This window comes from Hipposideros armiger, unplaced genomic scaffold (genome assembly GCF_001890085.2).
Source record: "Hipposideros armiger isolate ML-2016 unplaced genomic scaffold, ASM189008v1 scaffold_182, whole genome shotgun sequence".
Classification (NCBI taxonomy): domain Eukaryota; kingdom Metazoa; phylum Chordata; class Mammalia; order Chiroptera; family Hipposideridae; genus Hipposideros; species Hipposideros armiger.
The window spans coordinates 2,557,014-2,579,655 of NW_017731532.1; the positions used below are offsets into that span (position 1 = coordinate 2,557,014).

The window sequence follows — 22,642 nt, forward strand, 5'->3', positions numbered from 1 at the left end:
AGGACAGGGGAGTTGTTTGTGACACACACAGGAAGGAGGAACCAATCACATTGACTGGGGCATGTACACTTCTGCCAGGTGTTCTAGATATACATCATTTTCTTTACCCGTAGAGATGCACAATTCTTTCTTTAGAGAAGCTTAATTGTTTTTATCTTTTGAGAAAGGTGGCGATACATTTTACTTATTAAATAGAAGGGAACAATTTTCATATCTAAAATTTCCTTATTATTCTTTTAAAAAATCTTAAGTAGTTTATTTGTGTTCACTTACTAAGTATATTAAGAGTAATATTACTTAATTTTGGAAAGCTTCAGTTTCTACAAGGAAAGTAAAAGCAATCAGATGACGTTTACCCTTTGGGGGGAATTTTAAATTATGAAATTAAAGAGGGCAAAGAAGGCAACTTATAAAATGTTTACTTCATTAAAACTAAGAAAAAAAAACTAAAGTAATGATGTGGTTCTGTTAACAAATGAATTTGAAAAGTATGAGCTTTTCCCACCAGTATTTGTGCTCCCTTTTTGTGTCGATGAGGAACTAACAAGCATGGTGGTAACAATTATCATCTACTGGGACCTTATTGTGTGTCAGGCTCAGTACTAAGCACTTATCCATATATTATCTAATTTAATTCTTACAAAGCTCTATGGAATAAACAGCGAATATGCCCAACTGTGTAGGTGAGGTAACTGAGATGAAGAGATTTATTGTCCAAGGTCTAAAGACAATAAGGCATTAAGGGACAATAACTTAAACTTGTCATCAGAAGACCTATACTTGAATACTAGAGGCAGGCAGCAGCAGCAGTTACATGTTCAGTATAACTGTAACTATTTCACTTTTTACATTGCCTAATGGGAAAAAAAATGGTCATAAAATTTCTCTGCTGTCTATGTAAATGTCTTCTTAAAAGTTGTATTTTTTTATAAAAGTATATTTATCATCTCTGAACTTCTATTGATTGAAAATCTACAAAAAGAGTTTTTGGACCTGATCCAAATATTTTTAAAAATAAGCTTTTGTGTGATTTGGTACTCCATATAAAATTTTTCCTAATGGTCTCAAGTTTCAAAGGATTTAAAAGTTGTTTGAGTAGGCACATCATGAAATGAGGAATACAGTCCATTAGTTGAGAGTGTTATAGAGACAGTATTACCAGCGGTTATCTCTTCCTGTAGCAGTGTTTGAAGAAATTGCTACCCTTACATTGGGGACAGCATATGATACAATACACAAGCTGGTATCTTGACTACACATTTTTAGCAAACTCTGGGGACAAGTAAAGCTTACTTTCTTGTGTAATCAAATTGATTCATAAAAGAAAAAAGAAAACTTTGTATTGGATAAAAGGTAGCAAGAACACGTATTTGGAGTCATTTTAAAATAAATTCAGACTTACAGACAGAGCATCATGATCCTGACACAAATCACATTTCAGTATTAACTTCCACAAGCAAAATGTAGGCCTTGTAGTTTTATTACTTGAAAGCTACGAGCAACTTTCTAGGAATATGAATTTACAATTAAAATGATATGGACTATCAACTCAGTTAAAAAAATTGAATAGCGTATGCAAATAATCTGGATAATTCTGACACCTCGTGTCAGAAATTCCTTTGCACTAAATTCCAGCTGAGTATTTGGGAATGGAAAGGCTGGAGCAACAGAAGTTTTCCTGGTTGATGAAACTTGAGTCTGACTTAAAAGGCCCCTAAGAGTAATTTTAAAACGTTAATACTCTTTCAAAATAATGTTTTCACACTCTGGGTGCAAATGGTTTGTATATAGTTTATAATGTAACAGTTATATTCTGTCTTAGAATAACTTGAAACCACAGCTGAAGTTTATTTTACATCATCTTTAAAACTGCCATTGTTAATAACGGCTGAATGGGATTCTTTGACTAGATTTAAAAAGATGGTATTCCTCATCAGAAATCTCTATGTGTAAATATAATGTTTGGGAAACAGCTTTGATTCTACTATACACAATAAAGGAAATGGCTGAGTCAGCAGCTTGCATAGTAAAATTTATGATTACATAATTCCTTTTCATGGTCCAACAGTGGAAAACACAAAGCTTTTGGAAGCAAAGAGAATTGAAAGAAATATGTGTAAAATAGCTAGACATTGTCAAATTCAGAATTGTATTTGGGTAGTCATAATATACACACAGGAAAATACTTCTTGCCAAACTTACACTATCATTTGACCTTCACGAGTCATACTTTTCAACAGTGGATGCAGTTTTCTGAGACTCCACTTTTGACCTTGAGGCTATAAATTGATGTTTTATGTCTCTTAGCAAACTTATAATGCCTCTGGTCCCCAAACCGAGTTCATCTAAAATTATTATCACCATTATGTTTAAACTGTTAAATTCTATAATTCTTATTTTAATTATTTAGCATACAAGGGCAAAGAGAGAAGTTACAGCTCCTTTAGAACTATCTTTTCCTTATTGCATAAGTCCCTTAGCTTTCTTAATGCAGGGTGTCTCTCATCTAAAGCTGGGACTGAGGAAACAGCTGCATTGTACTGCAGCCTCAAATCTTGCTACAGCTTTCAGGCTTAGGATTCAGCTGAGCTGAAAAGAAATATGCAGGGGCAATGTACTGGTCTATCGGAACTAAATATATACCCAAGGAGATTATATAATAATAGGGTAAGTTACTTTTTCCTGAACCTTAGCTCATCTGACTTGCATTTACACATTGTTTTTCTTATTGATTGCTCTAACAGAATGACCTTACATCATAAGTTTTACTTCCTATTTCTCTCCCCTTTCACCTGGCATTTAAATAAACTTTATGCCCTTCATCCTACTTAGAAGGTAGTAACTGTAGTAAAAAGCTTGAACAATTGCATCAACTCCCTGTAGTTGGACATTCATAAGCCATTCCACTTTAATTGTCCCCAATTCTTAACTCTACTGTAATACTCTAGCATTCAAAAACCAGGGAGCATGTTCACCAACTAGCAGAAAGGAAAAGAAAAAGTTAATGCAGCAAAACTAAAATTAAGAAACACTAACCAAGCATCTCAACTCTCAGTAACTTGAAATTAATTTGACTTTCAGAAGAGAGCCTGTGTTTTCTTACCTTGGATGTGAATAACTCTGCCATGATCTAGAGTATAGTTGTCTGAAGGATGATCAGCCCAGCAGGTTGAAATCAGCACCAGAAGAAGTAGACTCTTCATCTTTGTAGCCCAAAGAATCTTCTCCACTGTGAGAGCATCACATACAAAGAGGCTTGTGAGATTTGGAACCCTTGGGAGTGTTGCACTGCACAACTTATTACCGCCTTATCATCATAGAATGGGTCTGTAAAAATATTTAACCCAATCTGTTCAGAAATTTCTGTAGCTGCCTTAGGGAGCTGAAGACTGCAGCTTTGAACAGTTTCCCTTATGCAGCCAGAGTCCAAACAGTGTTTAACTCTATCTTTGCAGAATTGTAAATCTAGAAATTTGAAACAGTATAGCTCTGATAATGGAGAGTTACAGCAAGTTACAAAGACATGTGGCAAGGATATACATAGACTTTTAAAAATTGTTTAAACCACTGAATTTGAAGTGTAAGTTAATAAAACAACAATTTGATATATCTGTATATGAATTTTTATCACCTGGTCTAATTAGGCACTGAATCCTAAATCAGGGCAAATAGACAATATTGTATGAAACTTGACATCAGCAGTCATTTTACATGTGGCTTCCTAAGCAGGTTAGGTTTGCTTGTTCTAAATAGAAAAGAGGACAAAAAAAAAAAATCCCTGATTAAGCAGAAGCATCACATTTGTTACAAATTCACTTACCATCTTAAACACTGCTTGGGTCTGTGCTGAAGAGTTTAAAATTATGGGCAAACTAGGTTAGAGTTGTGCCTGCCACCACTGCAGTCATCCTGATTGATTTTTTTCATTCATTTCTACCTAAAATGCTGACGCACCAACTCCGAGTGCCAGGTAGGGTCTCTGCAGTCAGCAGAGCCAGGGCTGCAGGGAATGTCCCTGCCAGCCTCACAGGGCAATTAGGCAAATGAAGAGCTGAAATCTCCAGGAGCAGCTCTGGTTCTAAGCGAAAGAGGCAGAGCCGGCACTCAGCTGTCCTTTATTCTATGACCCGTTGATAAATGGGATGCAATCTCCCCTGCACTTTGTCATTGGAAGGACCAAAAAGTGATTTCAAGTGATACGAACCTTACGGCCTTTGCAGTTTCTGCCAGGCGGCAAGAATTTCAGTGTAGTTCCTCTGTTTTAATGTGGAAGCTCAGGCAAATGTTAACAAGGGCTTTCATTTTCTCTCGTGCACACAGCAGCCTTCACAATACTTGGTTATTTTTAAAACTGAAATTGCACAGTACTGGCTTCTCACACTAATTTGCTTTTTCCAGGAAAGGCTGACTCCCTGGAATACTTATTAAAGAGCTCTGCCTCTGTTCCTGGAGGTCCTAGCAGGCCAGTCTCTACTCCAGAGTCTATTGCACTATTCACAGAAGTTCGCAGGTCTCTCTTGGGACCACAGCACTCTCTGCATTCTCCTCTAAAAACTGGCATTGTTATGCTGCTTATGCTTCAGTCTTGCATGTTCGCTTTAACCTTTTTCTTTTTCTTCCTTATGTCACAGAAAGAAGATGGTGGGTGAGCAAATTGAGAAACTTATTCCAGGAAACTGAGTGTCACCTTCAAAATTCTACCTGATTCGCTAATCTTATATTAAGAAGTTCATTTGCTTGTTTCTCTGAGGATTTTTTTGGAAATGATTATTGTTTTTTGAAGCTACTGACTTTTGTCCATGGGAATACTATTCACAAATACTACTTATTTTCAGACCAGAATTATGATTTGGGTGAACAAATACAATAAAAGTGCCTTTTTGGAATTTGGAATATAATGGAGACTGTTATATATGCAAACATAAAACAATGGGCAAACCAGCGCTAGAGGCCGTTATGAGCTTTCTGCTTGCCACAAGGATCAGAGGAGGTGGGGAAGTATGGAAGAGAGAGTGTGAGGAAAGCATACAATTTTGATTGTTAAAAAAAGGAGCCATTCTAGGTAAGGGGTCAAGGTAAACAGAGGCAGATAATTTTCTATATTAATTTTCACATTAGTGTGGTCATCTACAATATAATTTTTAGGTATAGCTGTATACTCCCAAACACACATACACACACACACACACACACACACACACACACACACACACACACCATTAGAGTTGTGCATCCTACCACTGCAGTCATCCTGATTTTTATTTTTGTGTACCTAAAGCATATTACACATAAATTTACATGTCTCCTTTAACTCCATACCATAGTATTAAAAATTACACTACTAAGGGCTTTCCACTGTGTTAAGGTATTTAACTGTCCAAAGACCCAATTTGATATGCAAGCATGGGGGAATAAATAATAATAAAAATAGCAATTCCTTTTAATTAAATGTCTACAATTTGCCAAGTAATATGCTAAGCATTGTGTACACAATGGCTAATGCAGTCCTTGTAATAATACCTTGAGAGAAATATTTCCATTTTTCATGACACAGTTATCTTGCTGAAGGTCATACATCTAGTTAGAGGCAAAGTTTGTATTTGTTTTCAAGCAAAAACAAAAATGAGTTGCACTTATTTTTCTGAAAGAGAACCCATTTCTTATTTGTTTTGTTGGTTTTTTAAAAAAAATTATTTGTATTTAGGCTCTTTAACTTGAACCTACTATGATCTTGAAATTTTGCCTACTATGATCTTGAAATTTTGACCCGTATTATATGTGAATATAAACTTTTGTTTTCAGGACTTACGTGAGAAGTCAGATGTTTTTTTTTTTTTTATCTTAGTAGGATTGTGTCCTACCTGGTTTATAACACCACCTTGGTGCCATGAACACTTCCTTGGGCGGCTCATATGGGTGCACATACACATGCACTCACACACACACGCCATCTTCAATTTTAAAGAAGCTGAGAATATTGCACGTCTTCAGTGACTTGTAGTTAGAATAGGGGCATATGGCAGTGAACACTTCCAAGTACCCCATACTGGCATGAATGCACACCAGGCAGGAGAGAGTGGAAATTATCTTTGCCACCCTGGCAGCATAACAACTGTCTCGCCAAAAGATGTGAAACCAGAAAGTGAACTTTAAGGACACAATCTTCAGGTGTTAAAGCGAACGGCAAGTACAAATGAGGTACTGCACACCCTAGGCTGAGGTTCTTGAGGACAAGGGCTGTGCCAGTGGTCCATGTGCTGGTCTTCAGGGGAGAATGATGCCGAACGCTGCTTATTTGCATTTTGTAATGATGTCTTCTCTGAATAGCTAGGTATGTTAGGCAATTTTTTTTTCGTTTTTGATGAGTGAAATTTAGGAAATTTTGGGGACTTTCATACAACCCGCTATTGTCAGCCTTGAATCAGCACTCTTAGTTCGTCTGCAGCTCACACGTGATGGTCTCTTTTTCCAGCCTATCGAACTTCCCTGCCATGATGCCGCAGTCAGCTTCAACATCCATTCAGACCGAAATGTCTGTGCGCATCGTCACAGACATATGGCAGGACTGCAATTTTACGGTTCAGCTTTGGTAATCATTGAAGCACTATTTGGAAGCAAGATACTCTAGCCAACGTAAAAGTCTAATAATTTGATACACAGAAATAAAGACATACTGATACCAACAGTCTTATACCGAAGCGGCCAATCGCTGTTCCTTAAAACACCCACTGCGTTAACATTATTGTATCAGGGAATGGGAAAATAAAACCAAATGGAAGGTGAATACTATTTTCTGTGCCTTGAGAGCTAATGCCACATGTTTTCTGAGCCTCTGTTACACGGTAGGCACTGTCCTTGAAGCTTCCTCCATTTAACTGTTATTTATTAGAACAGCTCAACTGCAGTAAGGATGTTAGTATACACGTTTTAGAGTTCTGGAAGTGGAGTCAGAGTGGTGAAGTCCCCAGCATATAAAGCTAATAGCTGAGGAACTGGGCAGTCTGACCCCACCAACATTACTGGTGTCCTGTGTACCCCCAAGGAATGCCATCAGCTCTTCTAGCCAGCTCTCAAGACTCTTTCAAGGCTTTGCACAAGATGGAATGCCTCCCACTTCTCTCCCTCACAGGGTTGTGGGCATAGCAGGAATCACAGCCCTGCTCACACAAGACAAGCCTGAAACACTTTCCTTGCTGCATACACCACATACAGCACTTCCTGTGTGCCGAGAGGAAAGATGGATCTGGGGGAACCAGTTATAAGGACTAAATGAGCCAAGACTGATGGGAGATTTTACATTGCTTAAAGATTGCATGCGTTATTACATGGAGGATAGTGGAGAGTTACTTTTTTTCACCACTGAGGGCATAATGAAATAAACCAGGTCTCTATTTAGTACTTCAAATTCAGTTTTAAAATCGTGAGAATCAATACAAAGGTTGCTAGAAACTGAATGAGTAAAGAGTAAAGAAACCATAGAATCTCAAACCACAGAATCTCACTTGACAGAATTGTTTTAAAATAGACTGAATCTTCTCCTCCTGGATATCTTATAAGTATGATCTAGTTACAAGAAGAAGAGGGTCCATGATCAGTGTTTCCTAAAAGTTGGTCAGTGGTGCAGTGAAATGGAAAAAAAAATTGGATAAAGAAGATGTGGTATATATACACAATGGAATACTACTCAGCCATAAGAAAAGATGAAATACTGCCATTTGCAATAACATGGATGGATCTCGAGATTATCATGCTAAGCAAAATAAGTCAGAAAAAGTTGAGAACCATATGACTTCATGCATATGTGGGATGTAAAACTGAAAGCAACAAAGGAACAAGACAAAAAAACAAAAACTCAGACACAGACAATAATGGTTACCAGAGGGTAAGTGGGGGAGGAGGGGACGGTAGAAGAGGCTAAAGGGGGTCAAGTATATGGTGATGGAGAACTGCCTCTGGGTGGTCAGCACACAATGTGATATATAGATGATGTATTATAGAAATGTACACTTGAAACTTATGTAATTTTATTAACCATTGTCACCCCAATAAATTTAATAAAAAAGAATAATAAAAGGGCTGCAAAGTATACTTTTTCATTAGGTTAAATTAATTCAATTAAAAAATTGTTCCTTTTTTCTGAAGTAACTTTTCTTGTCTTTTGTCTGGTACAATGGCCTTTATTTCATGAAATTATAAATTTTAGACTTTCAAAGTATAGATTATTTTATCCTTACTTAGCAATTTTTTTAATGGCACCGTTATGATGGCTCATCCATTGTTTTATTGTTGTTGACTGACTTTGTTTTCTGTTTTGACTCTACAGGTAAAATTCAGAAGTCAGACCAGTGACCCAAATGATGGCTAAAGAACTCAGACTAATGATGCATTTGAGTTGTTCAGTGTGCTGAGGGACACTGGATCTTTACCTATGCCCCAAGACTTACTGCACACTATGAGGAAGAATGCAGAACTGCTTGGAATATACCCAATGCTCAAGACAGAAGCCATGATTGGAAAAAAAAAAATTTGTTCATCTATACTACAGTAACTCCCCTCAAGGAGCTGGTCTGTATAAACTTCAAGTGAACCTAGTGATCTCCCTGCCATCCTGCATTTTTCTATCAGAGTCCAAGCTACTGAAGGGTTTAAGAGCATTTATGATGCCTGGAATTAGATGTCCAGCCATAGACATCACGGTGACCTCCGAATCTGGCCATGGTCAGTCTATTACTTCCTTGCCCTCAGCATGATCCTTTGGTAACCTGATAATCTGGAAAAAAGCCCTAGATTAGGAGCAAGAAAACATGAGTTCTACTCCAGGTCTCATACCCACTATAGGTGGTCTCAATTACATAATAATAATAACAATAATAATAATAATAATAATAATAATAAATTCTCCTCAGGGTCAAAAATGTTTTAGAAAAAGTATAAAAACCAGACTAATTATTGTTATCATGCTGGCATGGCCCACTCCAAACCTGATTAATTTTTATGGTTAAATGTAATAAAAATAGCAAACTCAAGCTATCTGCATCTCAGAGGCAGGTAAGTTCTAAAAGTTCACTGTTTGGAATGAGTGTAGGAGTTGAATTCAAGTGTGGGGCCTGGAGCATCAGTAGAAATAGCATCAGAACTTGTTAAAAAGAAGCAAGCTCTCAGGCCCCACCCTAGGTCTCTTGAATCAGAAACTGGCAATGGGGCCCAGCCATCAGCGTTTCACAAGACCCTCGCCTTCCTCAGGTGAGTCTGACGCAGGCTCAAATTTGAGAACCACTGGTCTAAGCCTTTAAAATTACCAGGTGTTCATCTGTAATTAAGCTTCAGAGTTCATAAACCCCTGGAAATAATAATATATTCATTTTTTTTCTCTCCTTTATCCTCATTTTCCTTTTTTTGTACAGTGCACATGTGTTGTGTGTGTTTGCATGTGTGACATTAAAACACTGGAAAGGAATGCACATAAAATGTTAGTTATTTTCTTAAAACATCAGGCAGATAGGTATTTTTCTCTTATTTCACACACGTTTTGTAATGTTGCTATGTTTACAAAATTCAAAAGGCAGAAAACAATGCAATTCAGTTTGGAATGATTCCCATCCAAAAATGGTTAACAATTAAAAAAACATATTTGGCATTGAAAAGGATTATTTGCCATAATTTATTTTCTGTAAGTTTGGGATAACTGTCATATTACCAAAATAGTCTTGGAAACTTTCTAAGACTGTCGCTGGGCTTTTGACAATTCCAGGAGGTCTGACGCTGAAGTTGCCTCAAAGCATCATCAGCTCAGGGCCCATTGTTCTCTGAAAGCAAGTGGTTTCCCTCAGGGGCTCACTGTCAAAGGGGGGAAAGTGAGTACTAATGGATTGCATAAGAGAAGGTACGGAGGAAGTATTGAGGGGTAAACAAAGAGGAAGTCAAGTCCACTCAAAACTAAGAAGGGCAACAACAACAAAAGAAAAAACATAGAAAAAAGGGTAATAAAAGGCATGCTTGGCACACTGTCTCTCTAAGTATGAGGAAATGAAAATGACACAAGAAAGTGAATACTGTTTTACAATTCCCGGATCCAAAAATGTCTTAAGATGGCTTCTCTAAGAACAAAANTCCAAGAGTAGAAACTGTGTTTACCACAATATCCTTTGGCACACAGTAGGAGCTCAGGGGCGCTGGTTTTGAATGTGCACTGTAGAATGAATGAATGGCAGCACCCAGTGTTGTGCAGTACACAACCTGCACAACCATAGGCTGTACCCTATTAGACATACCACACAGACATACAACTCACCTATTGAACAAATCATCACATTTTATACAAATGTAGAAAATGATCACATAATTTTCAAATAATTAATCAAGCGTCTAAGTACTTGATTTCATGCTAATGTTAAACAAGTTTAAACTGCCTAAGGACAAAAATGATATTGGATTAGTCTTTATAGTCCGGGCATCTCATGAATTTTCAGTGGGTGTTCAATGAATGAATAAAGGAGATTGGCATTTCTGTAGTTCCAAACACAGCTGATGCAAGGGGGAACCTGAGTTAACTAAAGTAGTCACTAGAGTAACTCACTTACTCCACTTTTGTGTTGATTGCTATAACCCTTTCTGGCCTGCCTCAACCTCAACCTGTCATGGGCAAATCTTGCAAGTTTGCTGCTCATTTGAAAAGCATCATCTACTCTGACATAAAGGACCACTTTTAGCCAAGAGCATATGGCTGCCTATAACTTCCTGCAAATATTTCCACACAAGTTCTTGTAGTCCATTTGTAAGAGAACATAAAGGATAAAAGCTTTTAAGACTTATATGGGAACTCATTGTTAACTCTCCACCCCCTCTACCTTCATTGTCCATCCTGCCATTTTATTGACAGAATACTCTCACACTGATGGAAAACAAATATAGTGCAAGCCATTGGAGGCTTAGGGTGAGTGGGATTGATTTTTCATCAGCATTTCCTATTTAATTTTTTACCCTCATATTCTGGAGTGTTTGAAATTGTTCTACAACCAATAGAAAAGTCAAAACAAAATTAGAGACGTAAAACATAATCAAGTTGAGGGGTATAAAAAGGAAGCCAAATTATCTCATTTCCTCCTACTTGCTAATTTTATTTTATTTTATTTTTCAGAGAGATGGAATGAACTTTATTTTTAGTAATTTTATTTATTTATTTTTATTATTATTATTAGTTTCAAGTGTACAAAACAATGCAATAGTTATCCTTTTCACCCCTCACAAAGTGACAACCCCCCTCCCCCATCCACTGCCCCCAACCTCCGATATCATGCATATTTATTACAATTCCATTGACTCCATTCCCACACTATACTCCACATCCCATGCCTATATATGTATTAAATTATAGTTGACATATAATACTATTCAACGGCAGCTTCAGATGTACAGTGCGGTGGTCAGGCCTCTACACCGTCTATGACGTGGTCTCCCTAACGAGACATGAGTCCTTCTGGCCCCCTAAAAGATATTTACAACATTATTGATTATATTCCCCAAACTGTCTTTTCTATCCCTGAGGCAATAATGTAGTTACCAATTTATGTTGTCTCGTCCCTTCCCCTTCTCCCTCATCCCCACCCCTACTTGCTAATTTTAAATTTGCTTAAGGATCCTGTCCTTTGATCCACTGCTTCCATGATTATTTGACCTCTGTCTTAGAAAAGGAAAAGCATGCCAGGTAAAACAGACAAGTGGCTGTTACTAGTGGTAAAAGGGTAGAAGGAATAAGACCAGGCTGCCAAATAGAGCCACCTAAGTAAGGCTTTCCAAACTCTGCTTGCTCTTTTCTATGGGCTTATGGAAACATTCCTTGGCTTGGCTGAGAGACCAAGATAATGAAATACACATAGTTTAATTCTTACATGAATTGGTAATAGTAACAGAAGGAATGAAGTAAGAAGGCTCAATGCCGTTGGACTTTATATGGTAATTTCTAGTAATGAATTCAGAGGCAACCATGTCACCTCTTCTGCTAATGCTGAGTGAAAATATAATGCATCAAATCCAATGCAAACACAAGCATGTGTCCCACTTCCCACTCCACCCATGCTATTTGAGATACAGTTAGCAAGTGAACTTAGGAAAGCTTCCTGAATCTGCCCTGCTGGGCCAAAGGGTGGGAGAAGACAGTGAAGCAGGTGGGGTGCAAAGTGACATAAAACAAAAGAAGGCCATTTAAATTTTAGGAAGTTCAAGAGTGAGACAAGTTTCTTTTCTCCACATCTGGAAGAGTGTGGTTTTTTTTTTTTTCATTCCAGAATTTCAAGGGAGAAATTTCATTCTGTAAAAGTGCCGTTGCTAAAAATATAATAATAATAATGATAATGATAATAATAATAATAATAATAATAATTTAATAGCTTAAGTTGGCTGCTTGAAAGCTAAGGTACTTAAGGTGACAGGTATTTTGGCATCTAATGTACTGAAGAAGGAGGAAATGTACTGAAAAAGGTGTGTACAACAAAACTGGTATGTAAAAGAGCAACTCACTAAAAAACAAACAAAATAATCACAGGAAAAGAGGAAAGACAATGGTTTCATTGAATCATTAACTTCAATGATCTGATCTAGTCAAAATCAATTTTTAAAAACTGCACAATTGGCAAATATTCTCTCAGTATGTGGTAAATGGCCTAAGGATGCATCTGCTGTTTCTCCCACTGAGAACAATAGCATGTCCCTCAGTTAGAAATCTCTTGACCACAATTTATATTTTTAGTAATAGTTTATGAAGGTCTTTGCAAAATAACCCTTTTAGCAAAAGCATACATTTCCGTTTAGTCATATGCATAGGCTAAATTGAATAAATTGCTACTTACTCTTATGGTATTCAAAGCATTTATTCAAGCAGCATTTTAAAGGCAAGCATATAAAATGCAACCCATATCCCCAAATACCTTTCACCATGGAGTCCAAACTAGGAATGATCTCTTTACAACCTGTTGGATTGCATTTGGTGTCATATTAATGTGATTTGGCACGTAACGCCTCTAACTAGAGTGTAACTCCCTTCATCAGAGCAATGCCCACATTGTATTATGAGTCCTGGAGTCTCTAGCACCTAGGCTGGAAGAATATCCTCATGACTCTTTTGCATGTTCTATCCGTCAATCTTAATGTTTTGGAAATCCTATTTAATTTACATAGTGGCAAGAAAAAAAGAGAGAGACCATCAGGAGGATTGATTAACTTTTTATTTGTGCTCTTTGATATTAGAATACCTAAATTCTGGAAATACATTTATATAAAACATTCCCAATGACTGCTCTTCAACNTTCTAAAAGTTCACTGTTTGGAATGAGTGTAGGAGTTGAATTCAAGTGTGGGGCCTGGAGCATCAGTAGAAATAGCATCAGAACTTGTTAAAAAGAAGCAAGCTCTCAGGCCCCACCCTAGGTCTCTTGAATCAGAAACTGGCAATGGGGCCCAGCCATCAGCGTTTCACAAGACCCTCGCCTTCCTCAGGTGAGTCTGACGCAGGCTCAAATTTGAGAACCACTGGTCTAAGCCTTTAAAATTACCAGGTGTTCATCTGTAATTAAGCTTCAGAGTTCATAAACCCCTGGAAATAATAATATATTCATTTTTTTTCTCTCCTTTATCCTCATTTTCCTTTTTTTGTACAGTGCACATGTGTTGTGTGTGTTTGCATGTGTGACATTAAAACACTGGAAAGGAATGCACATAAAATGTTAGTTATTTTCTTAAAACATCAGGCAGATAGGTATTTTTCTCTTATTTCACACACGTTTTGTAATGTTGCTATGTTTACAAAATTCAAAAGGCAGAAAACAATGCAATTCAGTTTGGAATGATTCCCATCCAAAAATGGTTAACAATTAAAAAAACATATTTGGCATTGAAAAGGATTATTTGCCATAATTTATTTTCTGTAAGTTTGGGATAACTGTCATATTACCAAAATAGTCTTGGAAACTTTCTAAGACTGTCGCTGGGCTTTTGACAATTCCAGGAGGTCTGACGCTGAAGTTGCCTCAAAGCATCATCAGCTCAGGGCCCATTGTTCTCTGAAAGCAAGTGGTTTCCCTCAGGGGCTCACTGTCAAAGGGGGGAAAGTGAGTACTAATGGATTGCATAAGAGAAGGTACGGAGGAAGTATTGAGGGGTAAACAAAGAGGAAGTCAAGTCCACTCAAAACTAAGAAGGGCAACAACAACAAAAGAAAAAACATAGAAAAAAGGGTAATAAAAGGCATGCTTGGCACACTGTCTCTCTAAGTATGAGGAAATGAAAATGACACAAGAAAGTGAATACTGTTTTACAATTCCCGGATCCAAAAATGTCTTAAGATGGCTTCTCTAAGAACAAAATTTGATATGTAGCCTATGATTATTGCTAAAGGAAGACAGAAGTACACCTTAGCTACTTGGATAGAAGCTGCTTAGGTTTAGAGCAAATCATTTTGAAATGACCTCTTTATTTTACTTTTTTTTTTTTCCTCATAAGCTTTCTCTTTTACTATAATGCCCAGGCTGTCTGGTTTACATGGAAATTAACTTAGGTACAAATTGGTAGGCACAAAGCAGTCACGGGGATGCAAAGCACAGCACAAGGAATACAGTCAGCAATACTGAAAAGCCATGCATGGTGTCAGATGGCCACCACACCCAAGGGGGTGATCACTTCACAAGTTTACAAATGTCCAATCACCACACTGTATACCCGAAACCAATACAACACTGCACGTCAACTGAAATTGAAAAACAAAAAGAATTATTTTAAAAAAGAAAATTAACTTAGCTAAATGACCTCTTTATTGAGTATCACTTTTTTTTGTGGATGTTTCCATTATTTACTTGTGGTTCCTTTCTTAATTAAAAATCTCAGAAACTTCAACAAGTCATGGAGCTGTGCCATGCAGCTAAAACGTGAGAGGTTGTATCTGGGATTCTCATGACTCTAAGAATAAAGTGTATATTAAAATTTATGAGTCTTTTCTTTTTCTCTTCCTCCTCTACATTTTGAAATCAGGCTATTTTCTTTCCATTTCCCTTAACTTTCCATTCGTTGATTTTTTTCTGTATTTCCTTTTATATTTCTACTTCTTCATTCATTACCTGAAAATCTTACTCATCCACTCTTACTTCATTTTTCTCTTTTCTCTTTATGTTATTATATTTATTACTTTATTTGATATGTGACATGACAGTATGATTTATCATCCAAACCAGGGCACAGAGTGAACAGGGGAACTATTGATAACTGTGTAGGAAAACAGTGATGTAAATTGGGGCTATCCTAGGGAGGTGGGGAGATATGGTATGCGTGTAATGGAAAGGCAGAGTGCAGTTTCATTTCTTGCTCTGCCACTTTATACTTGTGGACCCTGAGAGAAGTCATTCAATTGCTTTAGGTTTTTTAATCCATCAACCAGAATAGTTGATGACAAATGTCAAAGCCTTACACGCATTAGTTTTTTTTTTTATCATTCTACTATTATTATTAATTATCATTATTATTTTTTACTGGCGATATCAGATCCTCCATTCTATTCACATTGCATTTTAGGACTCTCCTCCTCAGCAAAAAAAAAAAATATGGCCTTTTTAAAGTGATGATAAAAATAATGTTTGTTTAAGTAGCAATTTGATGCATTTATTTGTACTTGGCTGGTTCTTCTTCACCAGCTTTCTCAGAGGATACTGATAGAATTTAAGACAAACTGCAACCTGCCACTTAATCAAAGCACATTTACTCAAGCTGCCCATTGGCCTATCTGAACCTTTTTAGAAATTCTTGAGCTAGGGGTCAGACTTCTCCCAAATTGAATTTATGAAAGGGTTTCTCAGTGGTTTCGTTTGAATACCTAGAATGGCGGGGGAAAGCAGTGCATATATATATATATATATATATATATATATATATATATATATATATATATACATATATATATATATATATATATATACTAATAACTGCAGGCTATTATTGGGACTGTTCTTGCTTCTGAGTAACTAATAGTCTGGCATGATGAACGAATAAATGAATGAAGCACATATAGCAGCATTCTGACACTCCTAGGTTATAAACTAGGTGAAGCCCTAACCTTAAAGTGATGCTTAAGAGTTGTAAAGAGTCCATTCAATGTTTATTTGCAAACAACACCTTCAGCTGTAATTGTATTCCCCAACCCAGCTCACATTGAGGTTGGGAGTGGGATTTACAAATATAATAAATATAGTATTGCATATTTATTTTACATTTTATTTGATTCAATTTTCCACTATTAAGAGAGTAGGCAGAGTAAACCGTGTGTCTCCAATCTTGTGGTATGACCTCTTCAATCAGAAATCTCTTCAAATGGAATAAATACTAGTGGACAGGTAACGGTCAACACCCATTCATATGATAGGAAGGAAAAAAATATGTTATAACTAAAGGAAAAATGAACGTCCTTGTCACCGTGTGTTCTTAGTGCCTTTTGCATGTATAGCTACATCAACTGGGTGGAATGGTATGTGTCCACAGAAACACCAATTCATTCTGACATATATACTTAAAAACGTCTTTTCCCTGTACAGACCACTCACTAAGACCATCTTCTCAGGTCATGCAGAGGAAATTCCAGACTTGCTCTCAATATATTCCAATATTATAGTTCAAACTCTTGTGGATAATTCACAATCTGTCGGTGGAAAAAGCAGTAAGACAGATGGACAAGGAAACCTAGGGTCTCTAAGCCCTCGAGTGTAGTACAAGTTGGTACAGTAGCTTTGGCACGTTTCTGTGACTCTGTCTGTATACTGTGTGTAGGTGTTCTCACCATCTACTTAAAATTTTTTCAGTTGCATGAGATTTCTAATTTTTTAGTGTCAGGAGGGGATATGTCGTTTATAATTAATAGTCTGTTTCTTAACCAGAGAGTTGTTAGAAGAGAAGGTCAATAGATACATGTTAAACATTACGTTTTGATGATGATGGTGATATTGAAAGAAAATAATTTTTCCTTCTATTTATCTTTGGGGAACTTATCCTACTTCTGATGCCCTAAAAATCATAATTTTACCATAGAATATTAAAAATTAAACTATAACCAATATGATTATTACATTGCTATGTTCTTAAAAATGCATCCTGCATGGAATGAAGAAGAAAACATTCATTTTCTGTCACTACACATATGGAAAATCATTAAAAATCAAATCATCTCATGAACTTTTCTTGAAAGATGATTACATCTGTCAGAATATTAGTTAGCAATGCTGCCACTTCTTAGGATTTCTCATAATTTCATTATAGTTTAATATGTTAAATGCTGCCATGGTGTAATGATTAAATTATGGGAATAATAAGTCCACTTGCTAAACGTAACTTTGACTAAGATGAAATTTTCAATAAAATGTCCTTTGTTTCTGGCCTAAAATAAGTTTCACAAACAAACAAACTAGAAAACTTTAGCAAAATATTTGGAAGAGTATGCTTAATATGCATGTTTATACAGGAAAGAGATCATCTTATAAATTTATTCTTCCTTGATTCCATAATCAAAAAAATTCAATAGCACCCACAATAATGCACTATATTGAATAATATAAAATTAGACTTTAAACACACTTTGTCTTAATGTATGAAATCAAATAACTAATTGTCATTATCAGTAATAGCAAATGATTTCTGAACACTGACAAGGAATTTGGCACTAAATTAAGAACTCTACAAAGGTATACATATTTCCTAGTTGCAATTCAAATAGAACTCAAACACAGGCATTTTGAAGAGTTTGGAAGGCCCCTTTCAGCCAACGGTGTATAATAAACAGTTTTTTTCTGAAACATTATAAAAGAATGAATATATATATATATATATATATATATATATATACATATATATGAATATTAAGAACTTGGATTTCTATCTCACTGTTTCCTAACTAACAAATAAATTCAGAAACAGACAAAAGCAAATAAAATAAACAACTTCCATTTTTGTTACTCTTTTACATCATTTTAAAACCATGGACAATAACAGCTCTCTTCTTCATGTTTTAAAATGCAAATATGAATGAAACTGACAAGTGTTGGGGCTGTTTTTAAATGAAAGTTACTAAAAAACAAGTTTAGAATCCAGCTCGTATGCACACAGCTAAATGACTACAAACCTCTCAGTTTCAGGCTTTATAATTTGAAACAAAAATTTTTTAAATAAAATATTTCCAAGTAAGGTTTATATGGCTAGAAAACTGATCATAACATCACTTTCAATTAAATTACTTTTGAAAGTATTTCTAATGGAGCTAGCAAACAATATTTTAAGACTCCATTTCATTTAAAATTTTAGCATTTCTTATAAAGTTCAAAATTTCAACAGCTGCCAGTTAAACATTTTATTAACACTGGATCTAAAAATACAACTGCAAATCATCTACCGGATAGCTTTGGTGCCATCATAACTGCAACAGTAACAAGTTTTCTATATAATGCAAAATCCAACTCTAACCTCACCACTGCAACCCACATGTAATTCTAAACTAGTTGACAAACATGAATCAGGCAACTCACGTACATTTTAAACGGTGATCAGGCTCTGAGAAGGTATAGAAAGATTTTAAATATAGGTCAATTCTGATTTTTTACTAAATACAATGAATAGTTTTATGATCAATGACTTACTAAGGTATCTAATTGTACTAAGTCAAGATAAAAACAAAAATAAATCCATTAGTGATCTTTAGCAGCAGAATCTTCTCTCTCTTCTCTGCTTGATACAGTCCCCACCTCTTTTGGCTGTCACTTCTAAGATATCTTCCAAGGCCCTAAAGCAGGTTTACTATTGGTCCACAACCTAAGTCAAAGCATGATCTCATCAGAATTCAGTTCACTGGTTTATGAGTAACAAAGCCTATTCCAGCCCAAATGGCTATGTCTACATAGCACAAAAAAGGAGAATACAATATTCTCCAATTAACTTGGCAAATATTGACAGATAAGGTCACCAAGTCCAGCTTCCAAACTGGTATTGTGATGCCAAGATACAACCCAAGAATTCATCTTAATAGGCTTTTAAGTCATAATAATCTTTGAAATTGTCTTTTTCAGCTATTAAAATTAAGTAAGCCTGATTTACATCTTAGTTAGCAGAGGAATTTGTTAATTCCAAAAACAACTAACATCTTTTATCAACCTTCTTTATAGGCACTGAAGCTTATTCAGTCAGTTAGAACTGACTACTCTAGACTCCCAAAATATCTACATAATTTGCAACCTTCTTCTATGAAAAACAACGCCATTTAAAAATTTTATATCCAAGTATTAAGCTTGCCATTGACTCAGAACTAAATAATCAGTTATGATTATAATAGACTAAATTATGAGCAATATTATCACAAGAACTAGGGAAAGTAGGTATACATAAATCTCAGAGGTTTTTCAACATTCTAAATACCATAAAATTACCCATCCTTTCACAGTCTCTCCCTTTTACCTGGATCCAAAGTCCCACTATTGGGGTTCCCAATACAAAGTTCCCCAGGATTTTTACTGTTTCAAACTTGACCATGGAGAGTCTCAAGTTCATGCTAGTGGGAGCAGTGCAGAGGTGACAGAGTCGGTGGGTGAGTCCTGTCAATGTTAAGAGGAAAGACGCAACCCTACAAATGAAGTTTCTCTCTTCCATAATTTTCATAAAGAAATGGACGTTCCATGAACAATTACATAAAAGACCCAAATCCTCATCAATGCTGGGCAAATGATGGTTGAGGATTATTTGTGTACTAATGATCTTTGAATAAACTCTTTCACCTTGTGAACATTAGCAGTTTACGTAGATATATTTATAGCTAGGTGATGAAATTAAATCCTGAGAATATAGTACCTAGAACATGAGAAATGGTAACATCGTACGACTCTCTAGAAAAGGACCTGCTATCCAAAAATGATAAGTAAACCTCACATACACACCTGCCAGTCATCACCCTCACAATCTGGTAACAGCTGCATATAAAAATAACTTTCAGTGCACACAATCCTCCAAATACTGAGAAAAACACTAAAGATAAAAATGTCATGGGAAATATGATGTCAATGGCTGATTCAGAGATTGGCTTCTTAAAAAGGGCACTTTTGCAGGCTATTGTTTAAAAGGCAAAAGCCCTGAGAAGCAATCAGAAAAGAAAAAGAGAAGAAGGTGGAGGAGCAGACCAAGGAATTGAGGGGAGGAGGAAGAGAGGGAGAAGGAGAAAAAGAAGACGACAAGAAGGGCTGCGGGAGAAGGAAGCAAACGTGCCATCTGGGAAGAGCAGCACAAATACTGTTCCTTAGGGCTAATGGACACCTGGAAAGGCAGTCAGCAGCACAACCTCTGGAAATGGGAGAAATGGCTTGAAGGACAGATATCACAACAGAGAAAAGAAAACACCAGATAGGTTAAGTGAACAATCTGAACAGATCCGGGAAGGGAAAACTCAGCCTTGCATATCTCAAGGGCTCCTAAATTATGTACTGTGCCACGTGAAGCCACAATTCAAGTAATTATCCATTGAGCACCACTTATGCCAGGAAAGTAGATATAAGGCTCAGCTGCAGATTTCAAAGCCGTCAACCCTCAGGGAGGCTGCCAAGCAGTGGAACCGAGCAGGATGCTGAGTGTCCAGAGGCATGCTCAGGATGCTATAGAAGAAAAGGGGGAGCTCTCCAGTCTGCAATGGGAATGGCACCCCCTGCAGTTGTGCAAAGCAGCATCCCTGACAGGCAGCTAACCCAGCCTGGGAGGGCATAGGGATGATTTCACAAAGACGGTGACTGCTCAGCTGGCTCTGCAAGCCAAGAAGGAGACAGAGAAGAGGGGAAGGGATATTGCTGTCTATTAAAGGAGCACGTGCAAAGGAAATGAGCTGTGAGAGGGCTTGGGCTGCTTGTTTGACTGCATGTAGCTCGGCGTGATTGGAGAGTAGGATAATCAGGATGGACTGGCTGGAGACCAGGCTGGACAGGCAGGCAGGGACAGGGACAGAAAGGCCTTGCTTTTCACACTCATTTGCATTTTTTCCTGATGCTAGCAGTTCCAAACAAAGTGCTGCCACCACCTCAAGTTATTTAACTTATCTTTACTCATAGTCAAACCCTAAAAATATAACTGTGTTAGAGCACATTACAAAGACGATTTTCCTAATCATGTTATGTATACTCTGTTTACTAAGGAAAAGGCATGCATAACTAACTTTACAAAGATTTCCAATTTTTTACAAAAATAAGATATAAAAATTTCAAAATGTAACAGATTAACTTTTAGAATTATATTCTCGCTCACTCTTCAGAAAGGCCAGGTTACACAGATATTGCTATAAATTCAATGATCATTGTAATCATGAAAGACATCAAGGATTTAATACATTTTCATATTGGGTTATATCAAAAGACTGTCAAGTGGTTCTAGGAATATTTTATGGGATTTGAGAGAAGAATCCAGCCCATTGCATGGATCTATAACTATTGGAATGCAGACTCCAAGAGTAGAAACTGTGTTTACCACAATATCCTTTGGCACACAGTAGGAGCTCAGGGGCGCTGGTTTTGAATGTGCACTGTAGAATGAATGAATGGCAGCACCCAGTGTTGTGCAGTACACAACCTGCACAACCATAGGCTGTACCCTATTAGACATACCACACAGACATACAACTCACCTATTGAACAAATCATCACATTTTATACAAATGTAGAAAATGATCACATAATTTTCAAATAATTAATCAAGCGTCTAAGTACTTGATTTCATGCTAATGTTAAACAAGTTTAAACTGCCTAAGGACAAAAATGATATTGGATTAGTCTTTATAGTCCGGGCATCTCATGAATTTTCAGTGGGTGTTCAATGAATGAATAAAGGAGATTGGCATTTCTGTAGTTCCAAACACAGCTGATGCAAGGGGGAACCTGAGTTAACTAAAGTAGTCACTAGAGTAACTCACTTACTCCACTTTTGTGTTGATTGCTATAACCCTTTCTGGCCTGCCTCAACCTCAACCTGTCATGGGCAAATCTTGCAAGTTTGCTGCTCATTTGAAAAGCATCATCTACTCTGACATAAAGGACCACTTTTAGCCAAGAGCATATGGCTGCCTATAACTTCCTGCAAATATTTCCACACAAGTTCTTGTAGTCCATTTGTAAGAGAACATAAAGGATAAAAGCTTTTAAGACTTATATGGGAACTCATTGTTAACTCTCCACCCCCTCTACCTTCATTGTCCATCCTGCCATTTTATTGACAGAATACTCTCACACTGATGGAAAACAAATATAGTGCAAGCCATTGGAGGCTTAGGGTGAGTGGGATTGATTTTTCATCAGCATTTCCTATTTAATTTTTTACCCTCATATTCTGGAGTGTTTGAAATTGTTCTACAACCAATAGAAAAGTCAAAACAAAATTAGAGACGTAAAACATAATCAAGTTGAGGGGTATAAAAAGGAAGCCAAATTATCTCATTTCCTCCTACTTGCTAATTTTATTTTATTTTATTTTTCAGAGAGATGGAATGAACTTTATTTTTAGTAATTTTATTTATTTATTTTTATTATTATTATTAGTTTCAAGTGTACAAAACAATGCAATAGTTATCCTTTTCACCCCTCACAAAGTGACAACCCCCCTCCCC

At 36.6% G+C, this 22,642-nt stretch overlaps 1 protein-coding gene across 4 annotated transcripts in view; it reads right to left on the bottom strand.

Moving 5' to 3' along the window:
* HAPLN1 (hyaluronan and proteoglycan link protein 1) overlaps positions 1 to 22,642 on the bottom strand; it is a 73,036-nt gene that overhangs the window by 27,029 nt on the left and 23,365 nt on the right. For 2 of the 4 annotated variants that reach the window (XM_019652580.1, XM_019652577.1), the window contains exon 2: positions 3,104 to 3,229. In XM_019652580.1, the coding sequence (XP_019508125.1) occupies positions 3,104 to 3,203 (100 nt within the window). In that variant the 5' untranslated portion in view covers positions 3,204 to 3,229. Of the gene's footprint in view, positions 1 to 3,103; positions 3,230 to 3,820; positions 4,029 to 18,549; positions 18,636 to 22,642 lie in introns of those variants that run through there. The other 2 variants (XM_019652579.1, XM_019652578.1) reach the window with 2 other exon arrangements.